The sequence below is a fragment of the Neolamprologus brichardi genome, chromosome 14 (assembly GCF_056152115.1).
Source record: "Neolamprologus brichardi isolate AB-2024 chromosome 14, ASM5615211v1, whole genome shotgun sequence".
Classification (NCBI taxonomy): Eukaryota; Metazoa; Chordata; class Actinopteri; order Cichliformes; family Cichlidae; genus Neolamprologus; species Neolamprologus brichardi.
In genome coordinates, this window is record NC_142117.1 from 16,445,808 (window position 1) to 16,466,983 (window position 21,176).

Here is a 21,176-nt window from a genome sequence, read left to right on the forward strand (position 1 = left end):
TATACAGAACTATAACAGTAAATTTATGTTTAAAAAACTGACTATGGTGTTCTGAACTGTAGTGAACCAATAATTCCAGGGCAAGTTGTTCTGCCAGTCCATATACTGTACAGCAACGGTCCCCAACCTTTTTTGCGCCTAGAACCGGTTTATGTTCGACAATATTTTCACGGACCGGCCTTTAAGGTGTTGCAGATAAATACAACAAAATAAAACCAGTACCACTACCAAAAAAAAAGAAGATTTATTCATAACACACGGGAAAATACCCAGGAAAACTGAATTAACGATAAAAACTGATAAAAACCCTGAAAACCATAAATTTCACACCCGAGCCTCAACTCTCGTGGCCCGGTATCAAACGACTCACAGACCAGTACTGGTCCGTGGCCCAGGGATTGGGGACCACTGCTGTACAGTACACAGGACCTAAGAGTAAAGTTTTAACACAATAACTATTTTACAAAGCTACACTATATGAAGCTTTACAAAATGGTTCACACTCTTCAGCATTTACCTTTTTTTTTTTTTTTCAAAAACCATGCACTGTTAACATTCATGTTTGCTTTTGTTTTCCCCTTCAGCGTTTTATTATTTCCTGCAAGTAGGTCATGAATGAAATGTTGCAGTCAGCTGTCAAATTCCAGTACCATCAGCCAAATCATACAAAATGACGATTGTGTGAATACATATTTACAGTACCTTACTCAGTAAAGAACATCAAGCAAGTTTATATTCCACATTAATTCTTGACATGTCTGAAAAAACAAAATGTGAAAAATATGAGAACAGGGAGTGAAAAAAATCGTCTAAAGAGCAGTGAAAGGGCTGTGAAAGTATTTACCTTTTTCCTTTCTTTTTTCCCCACACTTACATTTTTCAGATCATTAGCAAATTTGAATATTAGACAAAGATAACCTAGGGAAAAACAAAATGCAGTTTGAAAATTGTTTTATTTGTTAAGAGAAAAAAAAGCTATCCAAACCTACTGGGTTCTATATAAAAATAATATTTGACATTTGAAAGGGTTATAAAGCCATTTCTAGGGCTTTGGCAAATTAAAAATCATTGCAAATTACTGCAAATCCTTGATTGCAGTTCTTGCCATCAATGGTGGCACACCCAGTTATTAGGTTTAGGGGGGAAATTACTTTTTCACATAGGGCAAGTCTAGATAGTTTTTGTTTTCTTAACAAATAAAAACATAATTTGAAAACTGCATTTTGTATTTATCCAGTTTATCTTTGTCTAATATTAAGTTAATGATCATTTGTTAATGATCTGAAACATTTAAACTGAACAAATGCACAAAAAAGTAAGAAATTAAGAAGGGGGCAAAAGCTTATTCCACAACACCCTGGCACACATATGAACAAGAAGAAGCTATAAACATGTAATTTTGTACGCAACAAACAAATTAAAAAAAAAAAATACAGGAAAAACACAAAACCTTATTTACGATCCAAATCAAGATGCCAGACGACAATATAAGTTGTCATTGAATATTTTATTTGCAAATGAAAGAGTAATAACTCAGAGATCGTAAAAATATACATTTTTTTGACTCGTGATATTTACATGGATTGTTTTCATCGAACGAAGAAACCAAAAAATCGTATACTGTTTTACAAAACCAAGAAGACGCCACATTAGAAAAACAAATGAGAGTAAAGAAAACAAAGGTGTCTTACATTTCCCTTTAGTAACGCCGTGATGAGCGTGTCTCCCCTTGACACTGAAACAATGGAGCCAAGAGAAACAGCCAACCACTCAGATCCCACACAGGCCGATGATGAGCTTGGCGCACAAAATAGTGTGAAATACAAGGATTTGGAAGAAAAAAAAATCAAATAAAAAAACAAACTAAGGAAGATAACAAAATAAAGCTTCATAAAATTTTTATGTGGATATATTTACAAGTTTTGATTTGTATTTTTTTTAAACCGATTACAGTTATGTTACATCAAAGCAAAGCATTCCCAATCATCTGCTCATTTCCTATATAACATGCAGGTATCTTTGCTTTCTTTCCCTCTTGAAGTTGAATTAAGCCCCATCAGTCTCCTTTTGGAAAAAAGTATTAATACATCACATTCCCTTATGCTGACATACAAGGCCAAACCACAAAGTCCGAGCATCACTTTGCCCTGCTCAACAACTTGAATCAGAACACAACTGACATTTAATTCAAACATAAAACAATGTGGCTACATGAGAGTCATACTCCTATCATATAATGCAAGATAACCATTACTGATTTTACTGCACCTTTGAGTGATGATAATAAGACAGTATATAGTACTGATGGATACTGTACTAAGGGATGATAGTGGATGTGCTGCTGACACTGACTTGTTTTAAGACTTTCCTCCTCCTCTCTGCTGAACTGACATTGAAGCGCCTTAAAATTCATTTGTTGGAAAGAGCACAAGTTTGCCGGGCCACTAAGCTGCACACATGAGAGGAGAGATGCAACGCGAGGGCTCATAAACTGGGGAATCTGCCACCTGAGACTTGCAGATGCTGGAAAGCAAATCAAAAAGCTTGGAGGAATTTAACAGCTGGAAGACTCGCATCCCATCCTCCACCTCCACTGCTACTTTCATCAGTGGTGGAGGGAATTTCAATGACAAGAGCCTACATTCCTGGCTCAGTATCAATCCTGTTACACCACTCCTAATTCCCAGGACTACACTTGCAGATTCCTAAAAAAAAGGCATATGCCATCCAGATTGTTAAGATGCATAGCAGTGTCTGTCTTTCTAAGTGCAAGTGTGTGTGTGTTTTGTTACACTAGCTGCTTTTGTATATGTGCATGTGTGTGTGTGTGTGTGTAAGACAGCAGATGTCCTCTGGGTGGATGCACTATTGTGTGTCCCTTTCTGTGCTGTATTTAGTATCCTGGTTCCATCAGTCAGCTGTAATACCTTCAGACATTCGATCCATCAAATTGATTCTGAAGGAGCAGAAAAAACAAGAAATGTGGTTTGGCTTTTGTTTGCGTACACCGTGTACGTGTTTGTGAGGATGTGCGTGCCAACTGTGAATGTACATGAGGCACACACCTGTGTTTTTGTGTGCACCTGAATACAGCGTATACATGTCTGTATGTGTGTGTATATACAACTTTTACCTGTTTGTGTTAAATGTGCGTATGCGTGCACCTTGAGATGCCATCAGTACACCCAGGGCCAAGTGCATTCTGTGTTAAAAGACAGCAAGAGCAAGGAGGGAGTGCACAAGTGGCCTCCAGAGCTCATGATAGTTATGAATTATGGACGTGCTTTATCTCAGGACGCCACCCCCACGAGCAAAAACAAGACTACCGCCCGCGAAGCCAAGTTCAATAGGCATACAAGTCAGTGAAAACTAAAATAAACACTGCCAGTCTGCAGTCATATCAATTTGGATAGAAGTTGCTTTGCCTGGCTGGATCCTTCTCATTCAGTGAATGGCTAACATGGGAATGTGTGGGTGTGGCCCGAGGGCTTGTACCGAATTTACATGCATACACCCACACACTCACGCACATTCACATGCATGCATGCACGCATGCACCCTCGCACACTCAGACGCACACATACACAGTAGCTTCCCTGCTCAAATATGAATTGCTGTCTGTAGTAAATATAAAAGGCATTGTTTTGTTTCGTGTTTTTCTAAATTTACCTCACACTAAGTCATGTGTGAAATCCCGTGTGTGAAATCAAACCAAGTGTGCTTTTCAGACAGATGCTGGTTTTCTGAACATTTTAGGTTAAAAAACTTCATTGCGCAAGAAAAATTTCACTATAATGTGGAATTCAGATTTAGAAGTTACAGGTATATAAGTATTGATGGAGGAAAGAGCAACTTACTTTAAACAAGTAAAGGGACCTTCAGTTAGCATTTGTCCTGAGAGGCAATGGGGTCATAAAACTAACAAAAAAACATTTTTTTATATGTCCAAACCAAGATAATTAATTTATTTGCCAAACATTCATAATCAATTAACTATACAGACTGTGCATGGTTTGATTATACTATCAATTTTGCTCATTTTGTGGTCTTCCACTTTCATAGCTGAGCTCAGCAATTTAAAAACATAAGGACTGAAAATGCAGAATAGTGAATTTTTCTTTTGGCGAGCTAGAGTTCAGAGTAGTATAAAACCTGCTCTGATGAAGATTTTCATCATAACTAGCAAATGTATCGCTGTGGAGACCTGGTCAAGGATACACAATGATAGCTAGATAGTTAAAATGCTATCTCAGAGTATATGCTAGGTAAGCTGGGATTGCCGCGGTTACTGGTTGAGCACCTTCATCATGTAATGCTCTCTGTTGTCCCCACCTGTTTGTTCATTTAGAACAGGTGTGTGCAACATAACTCTCCAGAAGGCCATGCTGACTTAAATAAAGTAAGCATAGGTCAACATACTGGATGGCCACTAATTGGTTAACATGATTAATATTTCTAACATAAATGAAAACTCCACCTGATTGCTTTAAAACTATTACATATCTTTACATATTAAGTTAAATATCAGTAAATATCTATTTCATACATTCACCTTGAAATTCCTATCTGAAGGCAACTTCTTATAGATTTTTAGTTCGGGTTAGTTTGTTTTCCTTTGTTGACCATGTTAAGATAGTGCTGGCAGTGGTTTTAGTTACAGTTTAGCATGATTTTAAACCCAACTAATCCTAAATTAATAATTCATTTTTTGTCAGTTGTTGGAATGGATTTGGGAACTTTTTTACATATCAAATGTGTTGATATTAGGTAAAAGGGCAATTTTATCCCAATGGTAGGATAAAATGAGGAAGGTCAAAGGGTCACTAAAACAGAAAGAAAACAATTACTGTCACACTGATTAATAAAATCTATACCTCTTATGGGAATCTGTCCAGTACGTATGATGGGATCTTGTCTCAGACAAAACAAATTGATTTTAATTGTTTATACCTTGTGTTGCACCGAATTTGTTTTGATGTAAACCTGGTGACACAGGGGCTTCACATGTTCACACAGCATGTGTATAAAAACACACGGTCTAAATTCACGTTGGGTTTCCCTTTTGACTCTTTTGTGGGGGGGATCTCCCCTTACATACCCTTGTGTTTTAAATTAAATGACATCATGTGCGTATATCTATCTGTATGTACAATATAAAACAAGACTGATTACAGAATGTACAGCACATAGTCCCGTGGCATGGGATTGCTTTGCTCACCAGGGATAATTCACTCTGCTTGGCGGTCCCTAGGCTGCCTCGCTTATTACTAGGGGCAAGTTTGTTTAGGTGTACCTCTCAGTATTTGCTGCTGTTGACCTTCAAAGCTGGATGTGAGACTTAACCACTGGTGTGCTGAAGATAAGGACAAAGAAAAAAAAACATCAAAGGAAAGAGGGATTGCGAAGGCACACTAGATAGGCTACTTGCCCTTTTTTCAGCTACTTTCAATCAAATTGCACTGGGTATGTCTGAGGACATGACAAAAGCGGGACTGGCTGATAAGCACAGTTTAACCAATGACCAAGCAGGACCTGGTGATTGAGCAAGACAGCAATCAAGTGCCACACCACTTTAATGGATCCAATGAGAGTACTGACAATGATACCACACACACGCTGTACAATAGAAATCTCTAGAATCATACTCCTTGCTCCCTTCATTCAAATTGAACCTCGTGGTCAATTCTTTGTGCCTTGGCTTGAGTATTGATTCAGTATGTTTACAGGAGGCTGAAAACAATGGGATCCACCATCTTTGTACAGCACACATTCATGGTGACAAATTTTGGTTTCAGTTCAGAAATGTAGTAGGTAAACAAAAGAGTTAAAAAAGCCATAATAACAATAATAATTGTAATAATAATAACCCATCCTAGGGATTGGTGGCACTTCTTAATATGAATGAATGGACACATGGCTGTCTGTCACTCTTTACAACCTGTTCATAGAGAAGATACACAGAAAAGAAAAACAAGTCCAGCTGGTTCTAATAGAATGCTTATCCCTATATTTAAAGTATCACTACAAGCCTAATAAATACTATTTAATTATTCAGGGAGGATATTTGGTACCAGAAAAAGATGTCCATAGATGCACACAGGATCCGCGAGGGGGAAGAGGGGAGGCTAACGACTGGGGGTAAGACTGATTTGACTTAACATCAGTGCTACATCCTTGTACCTGAAGTATCCCCTGCTGATTGGTAAAGCAGATGAGCTGTTTGTGAGGCGACTGAATCAGTCTCACAACTGTCGTGGTTTCTCATGGGTTCCTCATGAGAGCACGAAAAGACCAAGAGCACCGAGGCAGATGATGCACATGCCACGCGCCGTGCCTGTCCACATGGATGGGCACGATTGGCCCAGCCCATGGGAAGCAAAGGGGGGCTTTTGTGGTTTCGGAGCAGGTGCTGGAAGCAGCAAGTCAGGGCTGCAGGGTGACATGAATCTGAGAATCACCACAAACCCCGTCCTTCGAGAGAGGGAAAAAAAAGTTGCTGTCATACGTTTTTCTGCTTTCGTCCTTATTTTTCTCCATCGTGCTTGCACTCATATCTTACAACTGATGCTCAAAAGCAATGAGACTCCATTGGTTCAGACTTTAGATTTACGCTATTATCCAGACTGTTTCCCCTTTTTCCCCCCCTACTGTATGCCTAACCCTTGGATTTCATGAATAAATAAAAGCTTTACTAGGGGGCTTCTTCCACCTCACTGCACATGGTGCTTCCCTGTGCCTTCCGAAGTCAAGTGAAGGAACTCAAGAAAATAAGTTCTGCCTTTAGCCATGAGACAAACTTAGGTCGCTGCTTTTTCTTTTGTTTTGTTGTTTTATGTAATTCAATAGGGGGCAAGCATGTCTTATTTTTCCCTTTTTAAATAGGCATTCATTAAAAGTACTTTTGGACTTATAGTATTGATTCTTTTAATTACATCCTTTTAACTAGTCGCATTTCTTTGTTTATGGAAGAGTCTTAGTCTTTGGGACGGGGCTGGTGGGCTTGGAAAGGGATGGGAGTCTCGCATGGCTGTAAGAAGGGGCTGGCTTTCAGTCCTACACAGTCTGAAAGGCCTTGGTCTGGGCGGGCACCATGAGGGTTGGGGGTGTAGGCGCGGACATGTTCCTGGAGTTGAATTTGGGAGTGGCAGGGGGCTCAGTGGTTTTAGGGGGCACCACTGTAGTGTAGGATGGAGGGGACTGGGGGAAGCCAGGAGGGTGTCCATTTTCCTTGAGAGCTGCTACAGCAGGTGGGCGAGGGCGGTGACCACGCTGGGCAGTGTTGTGCACCATGGACTGGGTGGAGGAGGCACCGGAGCGTGAACTGCCGGAGCGGGATGAGGACAAGGAGTTGGGCTTTACTAGCTTGGCCTTGGGAGCTTCGGCATCCTCCCTGTGGTTAAAAACACACAGAAAAGACAATCGTGACAAAAGTCCATATCATTTTTAATTTAGCTGAATTAACTGTACCTGTACTTGAAATTAGAACCGTACAAGCATACAATAAACTGCAAAAGAGTACACCGAAGTGCCATTCCAATATATTATTCTAAGGTCTAGGACACATGGGAGTAGCATTATGTAGGGGGACTCATGTAATTCATGAGATTCCTGCAGCGTCTAACTTTTGTGAAACACATTTGCATGAAATCTGCTGAAATCACTTGTTCCCCAGATACAATTGTTACAAGGGGGGGATAAAAAGTTTTTGCTGAGAACACAGTGAAAACTTTATAATTCTACTTTTTCCTCAGCTTTTAATAACAGGGTTAAAATCTTCCAAGAAATATTCCAATAAACTGCTGGGTAAAAGTAGCCTGAAAGAGTTTGTCCCTGACCCTACCATTAAACAGGAGCTCTGAAGACATTTTTGCTGTCATTGGTGTTTGGATGGTACTTGAATTAGTGAGGATCTGTTCAGAAAGTTAGAAATAGAAACTTCTCAGCTGTGCACTACTGGCAACACTGCAACGTCTCACCAGGCACACCACAGGGGGTCCTATAGCCCTTGCATAAAGTGAACAGTTTTTAAACAGTGTTGGGTGGTTCAAAAGCCGTACCCATGAGATCTGCATCGCTCTGGTGGTCTGGTACAGCAACAACAGTGGAAAAGCTCAGACTTTGAATGTTTTTTTTTTTTTTTTTTTTTTTTTTTGTGTCCCGTTTGGCTCTTTAGCCATCAGAATTGTTGTCTTAAGGCCAAGAAAGATGCCAAGCGGATTTATTTTACCAAGTGGATCATCATGGCCTTGCCATAGAATGTTATGAAAACGGAAAGCACTTCATTACACCTACTTTATTTACTCCTAAGCTATGCTGCATTATTCATTGTTACATCGGTAAATATGCACCTACACCAAGTCCACTCTGTCACAAAAACGTTGCTCTTACAAGGTCCACAGAGTCCACCTGTGCATTCAGGTCTTAAAGGGATAAATAAAAACTATTGTGAGATCTCAGCTCCATGAGCACACAGGCACACACTGAAATACAAGGGTGGTTTGAAAAGAAAGCTCTTAAAAGATAATCAATGAAAACTACCTTGTAGTTGTTTCCCCTTTTAGACACACAGAAACACAAAAAAAGCACAGGCAGCACGACGGGATGACATCGAGCACATGCAGGCATAAAGGGGCTGTTGCTGTTTCAATCAGCATGTGACTTGCTTAGCTGTAGTTTAAAACCGTTCCAGTGGAATCAGTGCTCACACACAGCAGGTTAACATGCACCAATCAACGTCAGTTCATCCAACCAACCCCGTGTTACACAGCGCTGCAGCTAAGCTGTCTTACACTTATCTTATTTCAGAAGCATTGTAACAGGTAGTCTTTATTGGGCTACTGGTGAGATTTTAGTGAAACTTGCACACAGTGGTCACTTAACAGCTCTTCACCCAAACTGTGCTCAAGGTCACGTACACGTTTTTCATTCTCAGTGGATTTTAAACAAGAAAACTTCTCACCTTCTTTCTGTACTTCACACTTTTCAGTAACTTGTGAACTGCGAAGGACTGTGAGCCAGGTGAACTACTACATCACTGATGTAGTGAACAAAAGTGCTCTGCCGGTATCATAACCGTTGCAGGGTGCATAATCGTGGCAACCAAGGAAATTTGCACAAGCTTGCTGCAAATCACAGAAGTTTGCATCTTTCTCATTTTGGACAGCAGCGCTAAAAGCAAATACTTTTAGCCTTGCGAAAATTTTTGAAAATGATACAAAAGGAATGCCCCTTACATTCTAGTACAAATTGAAGGGGTTAGAATATATTGCATACAGAGTATGCAGAATACAAGTGTATCTGCAAAATCAATGTGCTGGTCGTCAGCTGATTTGTGCAACGCAGCAACTAGATTAAGGGTAAAATGCAGAAATACTCAAAAAAGTCATCACCATTGATTACAAGTGATTACAGCCAGGAAACAAATGTTTGAGTTCAACAAAAAATTTAAACTGCAGCTAAGCAGAACGGAACAGCCCCACAGAGCCCCACAAGTAACAAAGACTGACATGCTAACACACATAAAACCTGCAAAATGGTGAAAAAATGAAACAATCACTGGACAAATGATGATTAATAAACCTGATCTCATTTGGGGTCTCCTCTTCCTCGTACTTCTTCTTCTCTTTCTTCCGGAAGACGAGCCAGATGATTAATATCACAATGAGGACACCGAGGGATATTCCCACCACTGCGCCCGCAACCATCCCCACATCCCTCACGTCTGTGAACAAGAAAGGAGGTAGTTGATGAAAGATTGAGTCACTTACGGTCTCTGGTCTCATATTATTCATAGTTTTCCCATGAACTCTTAAATTCACAAATACCTATCCTTCATGCCCATTTGCTGGAAACACACTCTTTATTTTTTTGCTACAGCACCTGAGTTCTAGTTAAGAATTGAAAACTGTTTATGCTGAACCACTTGATTTGCCTTTTGTCTACACATGACCATAATCGTGCTGGGCCTTTGATGCAATGTACTAGTTTTAGAGTGAAACATGACATGGGGCAGGGGTGGTGACCATGCACGATCTGATATCGTCGTGTTGGTGTTGTTCCCAGATCAACATAGTAAATGTTGTTCCAGGATCAACATTGCAAGTGACCAATCAGAATGTTGTGACGTCATACTTTTGTGACTTCGGGAAAAACCGCCGTAAAACCAAAAACTGTACTTAAGCTGCGAGAAACCGCCTCTGTCCGCCGATCAACGGACCCTGACCCTGATCCTAACCCTTTAATAAACGCTAATCAGAATTGATATTGTCCTTGCAACATTGGAACTTCATAAATGCACGAATGGCTTGGCGCACCAAAGAATAACGTCACAAGAATGTGATTGGTCACTTGCAATGTTGATCCTGGAACAACATTTACTATGTTGTTCCAGGAACAACACCAACACGACGATATCAGATCATCCTGGTGACCATAGGCAGCAATTTTGGTTTAGTCCAGTTGAAGCACTGAAGGAGAATAAAGAGGGTGAAAGGAGCTAGATGGAAAGGCAGGGAGGGGAATAAATGTATTTCTAGCTGCTGTTTGAAACAATAACCATCAATCAGAGTGGCAGTTTGGTGCGAGGTGAATGCTGTTAGGTCAACTCCATCGCCCTTTTCTCCCCAAACTCACGTTTTATTGTGACCTCAATGGTGCAATTTTCCTCTCCCACGTCATTGCTTGCAGTGCACCTGTAGACACCTGTGCTGTCCATGGTGAGATTCCTCAGGGTCACAATCTCTGGGTTCTTCAGATCTGGGGAGAACAAGAAAAACAATGTAATATTAATTATATAGGAGAGACAACTGAAATGTCTGTAATGACGGAAGGAAGAACTTAGAGGCAGAGAGACAGACAGACATTGGAGTGTTTATCTTAGAGAGAAGCCCATCATGGGAGCGTGTTTGACAGACCGATGTAGCCCCAAAGTCCCATGGGATATTTAGTCATTCTCCAATGACAGCCATCCCAGACCAATAAATAATGGCTGTGTATTACTGTCCAGTGAAATCTAATTAGTTTTGAACAGGTGTTGTTTGGTGGATGTAATTAATTTTGAAGCTTTTTAGTTGGACACATGCAATTATGGATGCAAGTTAATGTCTCTGTGTTTAGTCTGTATAGTTTATCTCCCCACTAAAACACATTAACTAATCAAATAAAATAAAACCCCCAAAACATTTAAAGTTTTAAAACTAATTTTCCTGTTCACTTGATGCCAGTTCAGATCGTTCTCTGCATGTCACTCACTCGCTGATACACACACACACACACACACACACACACACACACAGAGCAGATATTCTGAAAATATTCTTTTTTTTTATCCATCCATTCCATCCATTCGCTTCCGCTTATCCTTTTCAGGGTCGCGGGGGGCGCTGGAGCCTATCCCAGCTGTCATAGGGCGAGAGGCAGGGTACACCCTGGACAGGCCGCCAGTCTGTCGCAGGGCCAACACACAGGGACAGACAACCATTCGCACTCACATTCATTCGCGCATTCACACCTAGTGACAATTTGGATTATCCAATTAATCTATCCCCACAAGCTGCATGTCTTTGGATGGTGGGAGGAAGCCAGAGTACCTGGAGGGAACCCACGCAAACACGGGGAGAACATGCAAACTCCACACAGAAAGACCCCGGCCTCATGTTGGAATTGAACTCAGGACCTTCTTGCTGTGCGGCAACAGTGCTAACCACCGTGCTGCCTTCTTTTTTTTGATTTAATTTAATTTTTTTTAAATTTGAGATTCTTGAGTTTAGACATTTAAAATACAGAATTCCACTCTTCCAGTGATTTAAGGAATATGAGTTTTCAATATTCATTTAGATGTGTTCTAGCTCAAAATTTTCTTTTGCCATTAGACATGTTTTTCTTATGTACATTTTCAGGCTGTTTCCAAGTTCTTCTGTGTGAATTTCAGTTCTGCACTTTGGCTGTCAGGTGAATGATTCGGTGTATTTCAGACCATTAAACATGTTTTTCATCAAAGATCTAATTAGTTCCCAGATCTAAAAAAACAAAACAAAACTATGCAGACTCGTTGCCTCAAAAAAAACTGAGTACAGCTTACTTAAGATGACTAAGTTAGGGCAACTTATTCATTTTGAGTGTACTGTACAACCTCATTAGTTCCCAGAACACAAAAACTATGCAAACTAGTTCCTAAAAAAATGGAGTAAAGCTTACTTAATATACTGAACAAGTATCGTACAGACCGCCTGGACTTACTTGGTAATTTTGGCTGTAAAAGGGCCAGAAATCATACTATAAGTCAGTGGTTGTCAAACTTATTTTCCGAAGCCCCCCTTTGTTTTACAAGAAAATTTTGCCCCCTCACCCGGCACAAAGTACATCTTCCACCCACACACACCCATATTTTGTTTTCAAACGCCACTGCAGTTTATTTCACACCTCAAACACTTAGTAAACAATTAAACAAATGAAAGTAAACTGAAATAAAAAAGTTTGTGTTTTCCTGGAAAGGCAGATAATTCTGTGTTACTTTTCAAGTGCCTTCAAAATTTCAAATATTAATAACTAAAGACAGTATTTTGGTTGGTGTAGACTCACAACTAGGAATGAACAAAATGCATACAGCATATAAAAATTTAATTTAAAAAAATGTATTCAAATGTCCGATGTCCGAACTTCACTCTGATGCCTCTGTCTTTCTAAATGGAGCGACAGTAACTGCGTATGTATATGTAAATGTGCGTATATGTATATCTTTACGAATGGACAAAAGGCCCAAACCATAGATAAAGCTGCGTTTTTTTTTTTTTTTCTTTTTTGCCTGTCCCATTTGGTTCTTTAGCCATCAGAATTGTTGTCTGAAGACCAACAAGGATACCCAATGGATTGATTTTGCCAAATGGATCATCATGGCATTGCCGTATTGGTCCATTTGATCGACCTTTGTTTTTATTATTTATTTTATTTTATTTTCAGTTGTTACAGACGGGACAGACATGAGTGAGGGATAGGAAAGGGAGAAAGAAAGAGGAAGGAAAAGAAAAACAGAAGGGGAGAGGGACAGTGAGAAAGGGAAAAAAAAATATCTCCGGATCACCTGTTGAGAGAAAAAGAATAGAAAACAAGCAAAAAAACCCAAAGCAACATACTAAACACAACACCATCGCATTAATCTAGCTAAGTGTAAACAGCAGTAAATAGTAAATATTGAATGTTGTTGTGCAGCACGCAGGACAGACAGCGCACAATGTGCTTTGAAGTAGCAGCCAAGAAAGGTGTGATTTAAGTCTACGAACAGTGAACACCCGTGTGCACACCTGTGTGGATCAGCGCGCTTGTATTCAAATGGTTTCCCCATGTAATGGTCTGCAAGAGGACGTAGAGAGCCATAGCCCTGTCCCCCAGGGCATGAAGCAGGCATGGGGGAGATCCAGGCCCCAGACATCCAGAGGCCCCAGAGTGCAAGAGCCCAAGGAAGACCACCGGAGGGGCATCCGTGCCACCCTCCTGGGAAGGGCTGAGGATCCCCAGACGAGGGGTCACCCAGTAGCCACCGGGCAGAAGCTAGCAGGCACTCCGCTGCAGGCCCCTAAGTCAAACGATCACTGCGGCATCACTGAGAGTTGAAAAACTGTCCAAACTCTTTCATCTGTAATAAAATAATCAGTGTGGCTGCTCTACCAGGTGTAACATCCATGCAGCATCCATGAAAACAGAATTTATTAAATTTAACAGAGTTAGAAGTTAGCAGGGAATTAGCTCGCTAGCTTCCATCTAAATATAATATATGTTGTTCTGACTGAGGGATTTCTGAAACCAATTAAGACGTTGGACAGTGAAGTAAACAGCAGTGACGTTTTTTAGAGTTACTGTTTGGCTAGCTGGCATATAATGATGTGCTACGTGGTGGCTAGCGACACAGAAGGATAAATGCAAACTTTTTTCCACTCGACAAAAGTTAACGTGAGGGTTCCCGATGGTTAGGGACAATTGCAGTTGCATGGCAGGATGCTGTAAACGGACCAAACATCAGTCAGGAGAACAACTGAGATAATCCATCCACAATACAAGGTTAGTCGTTAATATACTGCTGCACTGCCTGGGCTGTAGTTACATCGTAAGGTTAAAAAACGGAGCTTTAAAATGAATAGCGGTAATAAAAACCGAGAGAGACCGACAGTGATCACTGATTGTTTTTAGAGGCTTGTTGAGATTAAATAGAACAAGATACAACGCATTAAAACATGCTAAAAACACAAAAGCCTTAAAAAAAGCAGAGCAGTTTGGGCCCTAAATCACTTAAAGACCAGATAGTCTGATTTAAGAATGCAAAATTCTAGAACAGTCAGTATGGAAACTCTTGATGTGAGTTTCATGTTATTAAATGAAAAGAAATCACATTATGCATTTTGCACTACATTACACTAAACTATTTATCGTATAAGTAAATAAAGTGTAGGTTAGGTCACTCCTGTGAAAAGATGCATACAAACTGATGAATCACAAAAGATAGAACGTCAACTTACAGTATGCCTTTTCATATTATATGCTTGCTTATCTCCATTTTCTAACAATAGATGGGAACTTATGCAGTAAAGCAATGGCTTACAACACAGTGGACTGTGCAGTGGACTAATGCATACATTTAAAGCCTGACAGCAGCTGGTATATACACAGCTACAACAGTCTACAAAGTTGTTTTCTGTCCACCAAATCAAATGTGATTGAAGAGATTTTTGTAACTTCACTTCCCCAAAAAGCAAATAAAGAGATTAAACAAGGATTTATTGAACAATGGTTTATGCACTTGAATTAGGAGGGATAAGAAAAGTGACTCTATTGACTGCAATCTGCAATCTACTGACATCTAATGGTGAGATTTTACACACTGTAACTTTAATGATACTTGAAAATAGGCCAGGAACTGCACTCCTTGGTCTGACCCTGTTCAGTCAGCACACACAGTGTAATATGTGAATAATAATAAATATGACTTTTCCTCTCTTTCCATAAAAAGTTCCCAGTAGGGTTTTTGACCTTTGGCACCATGGAGCTGTGGGCTTTAAAAAAGTCTTACACACTGTACCCTGTAATAACTGTACTTCTAATTTCTGAAAAAATACTCTAAAACATCTTCTAAAACTTCAAAATCTATTTGGGCAATTTGGACACGACAATGATTAACTGAAGTATAAAAGTATACGCTCCAAGGTTCACGTTGGGGACTATGGGGTCAGGAGAAAATTAGATTTAGTTACTTTCTGTGGCAAATTAATTAATTTTATCACCAGAAATAACAAATATTTCCATAATTAACACAATTCATATTGTGTGACGACTACAGTTAGATATCTGCAGGGATGTCTCATGTGCTCACTGCAGTTAAAGTAGTGTTACTAAAAATATTAAGACACAAATGGCAGTAATACTTTTTAAAAGGCCTAATGACTAAAACCAGGTAACTTAGTTACACCTGCTCAACTGCTCATAAAGACAAATATCTAATCAGCCAGTCACATGGCTGAAAATCGGTGTATTTACAGTAGGCATGCAGACATAGTCATTATGACCCTCCGAAGGTCAAACTTAGCATCAGAATGGGGCGAAGAAAAGGTGATTGAAGTGACTTTGAACGTGGCATGGCTGCAGGTGCGAAATGGTTTGATCTGAGTATTTCAGAAACTGCTGATCTACTGGGTGGGATTTTCCCACACAACCATCTCTGGAGGTGAAGGACAATAGAAGAAGTAGCAAGCCTGAAAAAAACCATCTAAGAGAGTCTTTACTGGACTGTGTGCACATAGATAAAATAGAGATTTTCAGCCTGGTAACCTCACTTACCTTTTTATGCCTTAACCTGCATAATTTGTGTCAACTGTATTAACCCTTTTATGCATGAATTATGACAACCTCAATCTGGATTTTTTTCTTAAGTATTTTTATTCATCTTTAGGCATGAAAAAAAGATTTTTGAACTTCATTTTTTTAAAACATGCACTTTTCAAAGAGTTTTTTACATGTCCACTTAGGTGGACAGCATACATTTTGAGTGGGTGGCACGGTATGGAGTGACACATAAGTGTCCAATGTAGTGGTTTATGTGCAAGTATACCATCAGCAGTGTGTTTTTTTGTACTATGATAAATTTACCCGTGTACTCTGCATAATGCAACAGAGCACTGATCTTTCCTGTCATTTCACATTAACTGTGTTTGGAGTGCAATATAAGATTTTCCATTTATATTATGTTCCATAGCTTTTTGGAGACTTTTATGTTGTTAGGCAGGATGTTAGGCAGGATCATGGCATAACATTGAATTTTAGGTGTTAAAAATACAAAGTGACTGCTTTTCATTTAATCAAATAAATAAACATTCTGATGAAGAGCCACTAAAGGAAGTTTTTGGAGTAACTCTCAGCAGTAATTTGTACATGAAATAGTTATTAGACATGTTATTAACCCTATGAGGAAATCTTTAATTCTACTGAGGTACAGAGCCATAATCTAGACTACAGGAAACAGTTTTATTCAAATACAGTTTATTGTCAAAGTGTTCTGGTGCTGATCAGTGACTGCCTTTGTACAACTTACCCATCATAAAGTGACCACAAATATTGTGGAACCAGTTCATAGTGTTTAATTGCTTGTGTGTTGGAATATATTAAACACGAAAACCAGGAGCTGCAGAAACCCAGTAATGCTGAAGACACATATAAGGAATTTATCTTGGTTTCATGATTCAAAAAGGGAATTACAGTCACATATGATTAAAAGAATTTGGGCGAAGAAGTAAAACTAGCAACACATTTAGGTAACAACAGCATAACTGTGAAAACCATGTAGACCAATTTCTAATTTCCACAAACAAAGTTCATTCATTCAGACTTGAAAATTTTGAAGTAGCAGCATGATAAATACTTCTCTCCACACTTGTCACCTTGGTAAATCAAGGCAAGCCTTGAAAGCCCCTAGAGTCTCATATTTTAGTCCCAACACTCATTTAGCAGAGCACAAAGACAGTTTCTGGGAAAAGTTATCAGAGGCATAGATCTGTGTGGGCAGTATAGGGGTGTGAGTCTGAAGCTGAATGCGATTAGATTAAATGTTCTTGATGGCTTATGCATGAAGGCATGAAGACTGTTGCTGAATGTTGACCTCTTGTTGGCTCCACAACATCAGTGAGCTGCACAGATTTTACCTACACTACTAAAATTTACTTACTCCAACTGAATCACAAACTTTTTGGATGCCTGTGTCACATTGCAAGCCATTAAAAATGAACCAAAAGACCAATATTGATGGTAACAGAGGAGAGAAAACAGAGATTGGCACCCTGACGTTGTTTCTCCTGGTTTAGAGAACACACAATAGGGGGGAGGTGCCCTGCTATTAGCTTTTCTGTTACAAACCATCCCTGTTCTTATTTAGAGGCAGATATGCCTGGTTATGATTCAAGAGGAATGCCAGAATCCACACCATGTGAGTGAAGTATGCCTCAAGGCTACTGCGGAGCCAGTGCCTCTTTGGTACAGAATATAGTCTGAGCTGCCAATCCAGTTCTGCCTATTACGTTTGATTTTCTCCACTTTACACACAAACAGTCACACTGACTTCGTGCATGTAGGTATTCACTTGAGCCAGGCTGACATTTCAATGTCACAGAAATATTCATCAGATCACAGCATCAGCTCTTGTGTTTATATAAGTCATCCCAATAGAATACAACTAGAAATCACAAGGCTGTGTTCTGTTTGATTTTCTGGAAAAAAAAAAGTAGTACACATTATGTGGTCCTGGGTTTACTGTTCAAATTTGGAGAGAGGGGCGAACTAAAGATAATAGAGGCATGAAGAATCAGCGGATTAACTGGGACAGCCTGAGCCCATCAAAGTGCCCTTGAGCAAAGTGCTGCAAGTGTTAATTATTCCAGTGAAGCAGCTCAAGGAGCAGCAGTAGACAATATAGCTGGCACTGGCAAATTTAGGTGTCAGTGTTTGCAAATGTATGAATGTGAAAATGGGAAGAGGTGAAGGGAAGATGACGCGCTCAGCAAAACTTGCCTTCCACAAGCAGCCTATGAAAATCACTAATATGAAAATGAATCTTCGTGGCATTCCTCTGCAGAGGGGTCGAATAGTGAATCAGCATGTAAGCGTAGTGCCGATTATTTTTCTTACCTATCAGCGCCAGGTTTGGCAGTTTTCCCAGGCTCTTGCCTTTGTCCAGCACTCGCTCCCACTTGTAGCTAATGGGGTCTGAACCATCGCTGGATTTGCAGCTCAGCTTGACATCACTGCCCTCTTGGAGCTTGCCATCCAGCCGGCATCTCGGCTTGGAAGGCTTGACTGCAAGAAAACAAAAGAATCAAAAAAATGCTTGAATCAATATTTGCAACAAAGCTTCTTATCACAGTTAAACATAAAGTGTATAAAAGACTCACAGTGTTTAACAAATTTACTAGACCACATGCCATAAAAATAGGAACACACTAAAATTGTCATCTTTCAAAAACTTGTTTAAAGCTAAGACGCATATAACAAACTGAAATGTTTTTAAATTCAAATCTCAGCCAGCACACTGGACTTCTCCAAGAAGTTCAGAAATAAATCAATCACTACAATTAATGTTTCTGTTCATGAAGGTAAGTAAATGCCTGTAAATTAGCATCTCAACCAAAGGAAATAATGTGCTTTATTTTATTCTGCTTTTTTATAAGTGAAACAGTGAATCTTAAAAATCATGGATAACAACATAAATTATATTTAGCAATAAAAATGTCAATTAAACAGCTTGCACATGCATATAACCATTACAGGAACATCAATAATTATTTTATAATTACAATGCTGCTAATTTAGGGCAGTTGTGACATAAACCTTACACTGCATGGTGGTCTAGTGAATTTGTTAAACAGCATATATATTAATACAATAATTAAGCAAAAATAAATGCGTTCACCGAAATGATTAATTTTTAATATGTGCATATAATGTAGTCATCGATTTGCCAGTGACGCATGCATTAAAATATGGTTTCCATTACTACTCTGCAGAAAATCGTGGCCTACGTGTATCATGTGGACTTGCCACAATATTTCCAATGCCAATTATAGGAACTCTGCATTTCATAAAATGAATCTTTTTTTTGAAAGGGAAGGGCTGACATTTTTTATTTTGAATGCTGAATATTGAATATTGAGTTATGTTTGAAATAGACTTCTTTGAACATAACATCTACTGAAGCGGGAGTTATTTTATAATGTGAAACTGTCCACCACCTGTGTTTATCACCCCAGAATAAAGCACTACATTAAAATGAAAAGCAAAGAAATAAAATGTAGATAATAACATAGCTTGTTAGGTTGCATAAAGCTGAAATATTTGACGTACATTGTAAACTTTATTTGATTTGTTCTATCAGTATTTTTTATTGGTGCAACTGTTTATGAGGGATGTTCAATTACCTTGCCATCACAGTCATTTCTGGTAACACAAATTGAAGAAAAAAGCAACATCCTCCCGTAGAGAATGGATCAATTCAACCCCAAGGCTGGCTGTGAATACTTATGGTAATATGTCCTCATGTCAAAGGTTTTGGTCATAGTCTATTAGCTAAAGGCATAATACAGTATAGCTAGAATCTGCTGAGCCCTGCTCTGTTGGATACATGCTGAAAGGCACTGCTACACTTTAAAAGCATGAAAATAGCATACTGTTTCCCCCTCCGAGTGAAATATTTTTAAATCAGTGGTGAGCTAAATTTAAATATCTATTTTTTATTTTCGTCACGCTGACATATTTCCAATGCTAACTTTTGTGTTTGGCTTAGGATGCTTGTCAGCGAAGTTGCAGCAGTAGTAACTGCGAAATGCTAACATGCATTGAATTAACAGTAGCCAGTGGAGAAAAAAAAAAAATCAGATAGCTTATGTGCATTTCTCCCTTTGTTTGTCTTTCTTTTCTCGACACCCTGCAGGCTGTATTCTGCTCACAGACTTTGTAAAGAATATAATGAGAGAAGCAGATCAGGGAGCATTGATGCATTCGTCTGTGCGTCTCTGAGCTCTGTCGGGGTCGGTTAAGCCAAACTGCAGAAGGAGCAGTTGGACTGCGTAACCTCAGCTCATAACCCCAATACTAATAAACGCAACATATACACATTTAAAATCTTCACATGCAAATCCACACGCTCATTCAGGCGTGATTTTGCAAGCTTGCACGGAAACATACCCGACCACTGGAGAAGCGCACAAACTATGGCACACACACACGCTGTCTCATGCCAAGCCAGCTACCAGCTCAGCTGCCAAGCCATTATCTTAGCGTAGGGAGCGCGAGAAAAAAATGCAAATGTTCGTCTCTCTCAAAATCGAAAGTGTCACTGGGAAGCTGAGGGCAATTTGTAAAATTCGAGGCACTAACTCACTGAAATGTCTTTATGGAAGAGAGAGGGGAGTGAGAGCGAAAGGATTAACAGACTGTTCCATTAGAAAACCAATAACCACGGGTTGAACTAATCTCCCATGATGTTTTAATAAATCGCATGCTTTTTTGACATTGAGAACGATCTCACTCCTCCCGCCGGACTTTGTGGCCAGCTATTGCAGCTGTCTGTCCTTCATAGTTGTTCAGCTATTTGTGATATGCAGACAGAGAAGCGCATTACCACTGAGGTAGTTGTATTGTTGAGTCATTTATAGCCATCTGCATAATGTGCAAATTAGAAGAACAACACGCTTCTCGTACCAAAACGGGATTTTCTGTATTTGGGTAATTAATATTTCCAAGTAGCTTATCTGTACTTAAACTGATGTAAGTTAACTTTTTAACATGATTAACATCAAACTGGTCTGTTGTCTTGTGCTGTATATGTCATAGAGGACACAAGTACATTAGAATCTAGCTTGAAATTTGCCCATGTAATGCAGTCTCTAACTCAATCAATCATTTCTGTGGCCTGCCAAACCTACTTGCATGTTTCTGGTCTCACCTCATCAACAAACCAATCCAAACGGACCCAAACATCACGAACAAAATCAAATCACACTGTCTGAATCAAATTGAATCATTAGATCAGTCAGCATGACAGAGGAAATGTGCCAGGCTAATGATCCAGTGATTAGGTCTGTGTGTGTAAGAAGTGTGTGTATGTGTGTTTGTGTATGAGGATTTTCCATGTACAAATGAATTTCTTC

At 39.4% G+C, this 21,176-nt stretch overlaps 1 protein-coding gene across 1 annotated transcript in view; it reads right to left on the bottom strand.

Annotated features, from left to right (window-relative positions):
• Positions 1 to 1,488: 1,488 nt before the first annotated feature.
• Positions 1,489 to 21,176, bottom strand: part of clmpb (CXADR like membrane protein b) — a 78,113-nt gene continuing 58,425 nt past the window's right edge. The window contains exons 4-7 of the mRNA XM_006804628.3: positions 18,160 to 18,327; positions 10,633 to 10,755; positions 9,580 to 9,721; positions 1,489 to 7,390 (exon numbers count right to left, since the gene is read on the bottom strand). Coding sequence (XP_006804691.2) covers positions 7,054 to 7,390; positions 9,580 to 9,721; positions 10,633 to 10,755; positions 18,160 to 18,327 — 770 coding nt within the window. The 3' untranslated portion in view covers positions 1,489 to 7,053. The remainder of the gene's footprint in view (positions 7,391 to 9,579; positions 9,722 to 10,632; positions 10,756 to 18,159; positions 18,328 to 21,176) is intronic.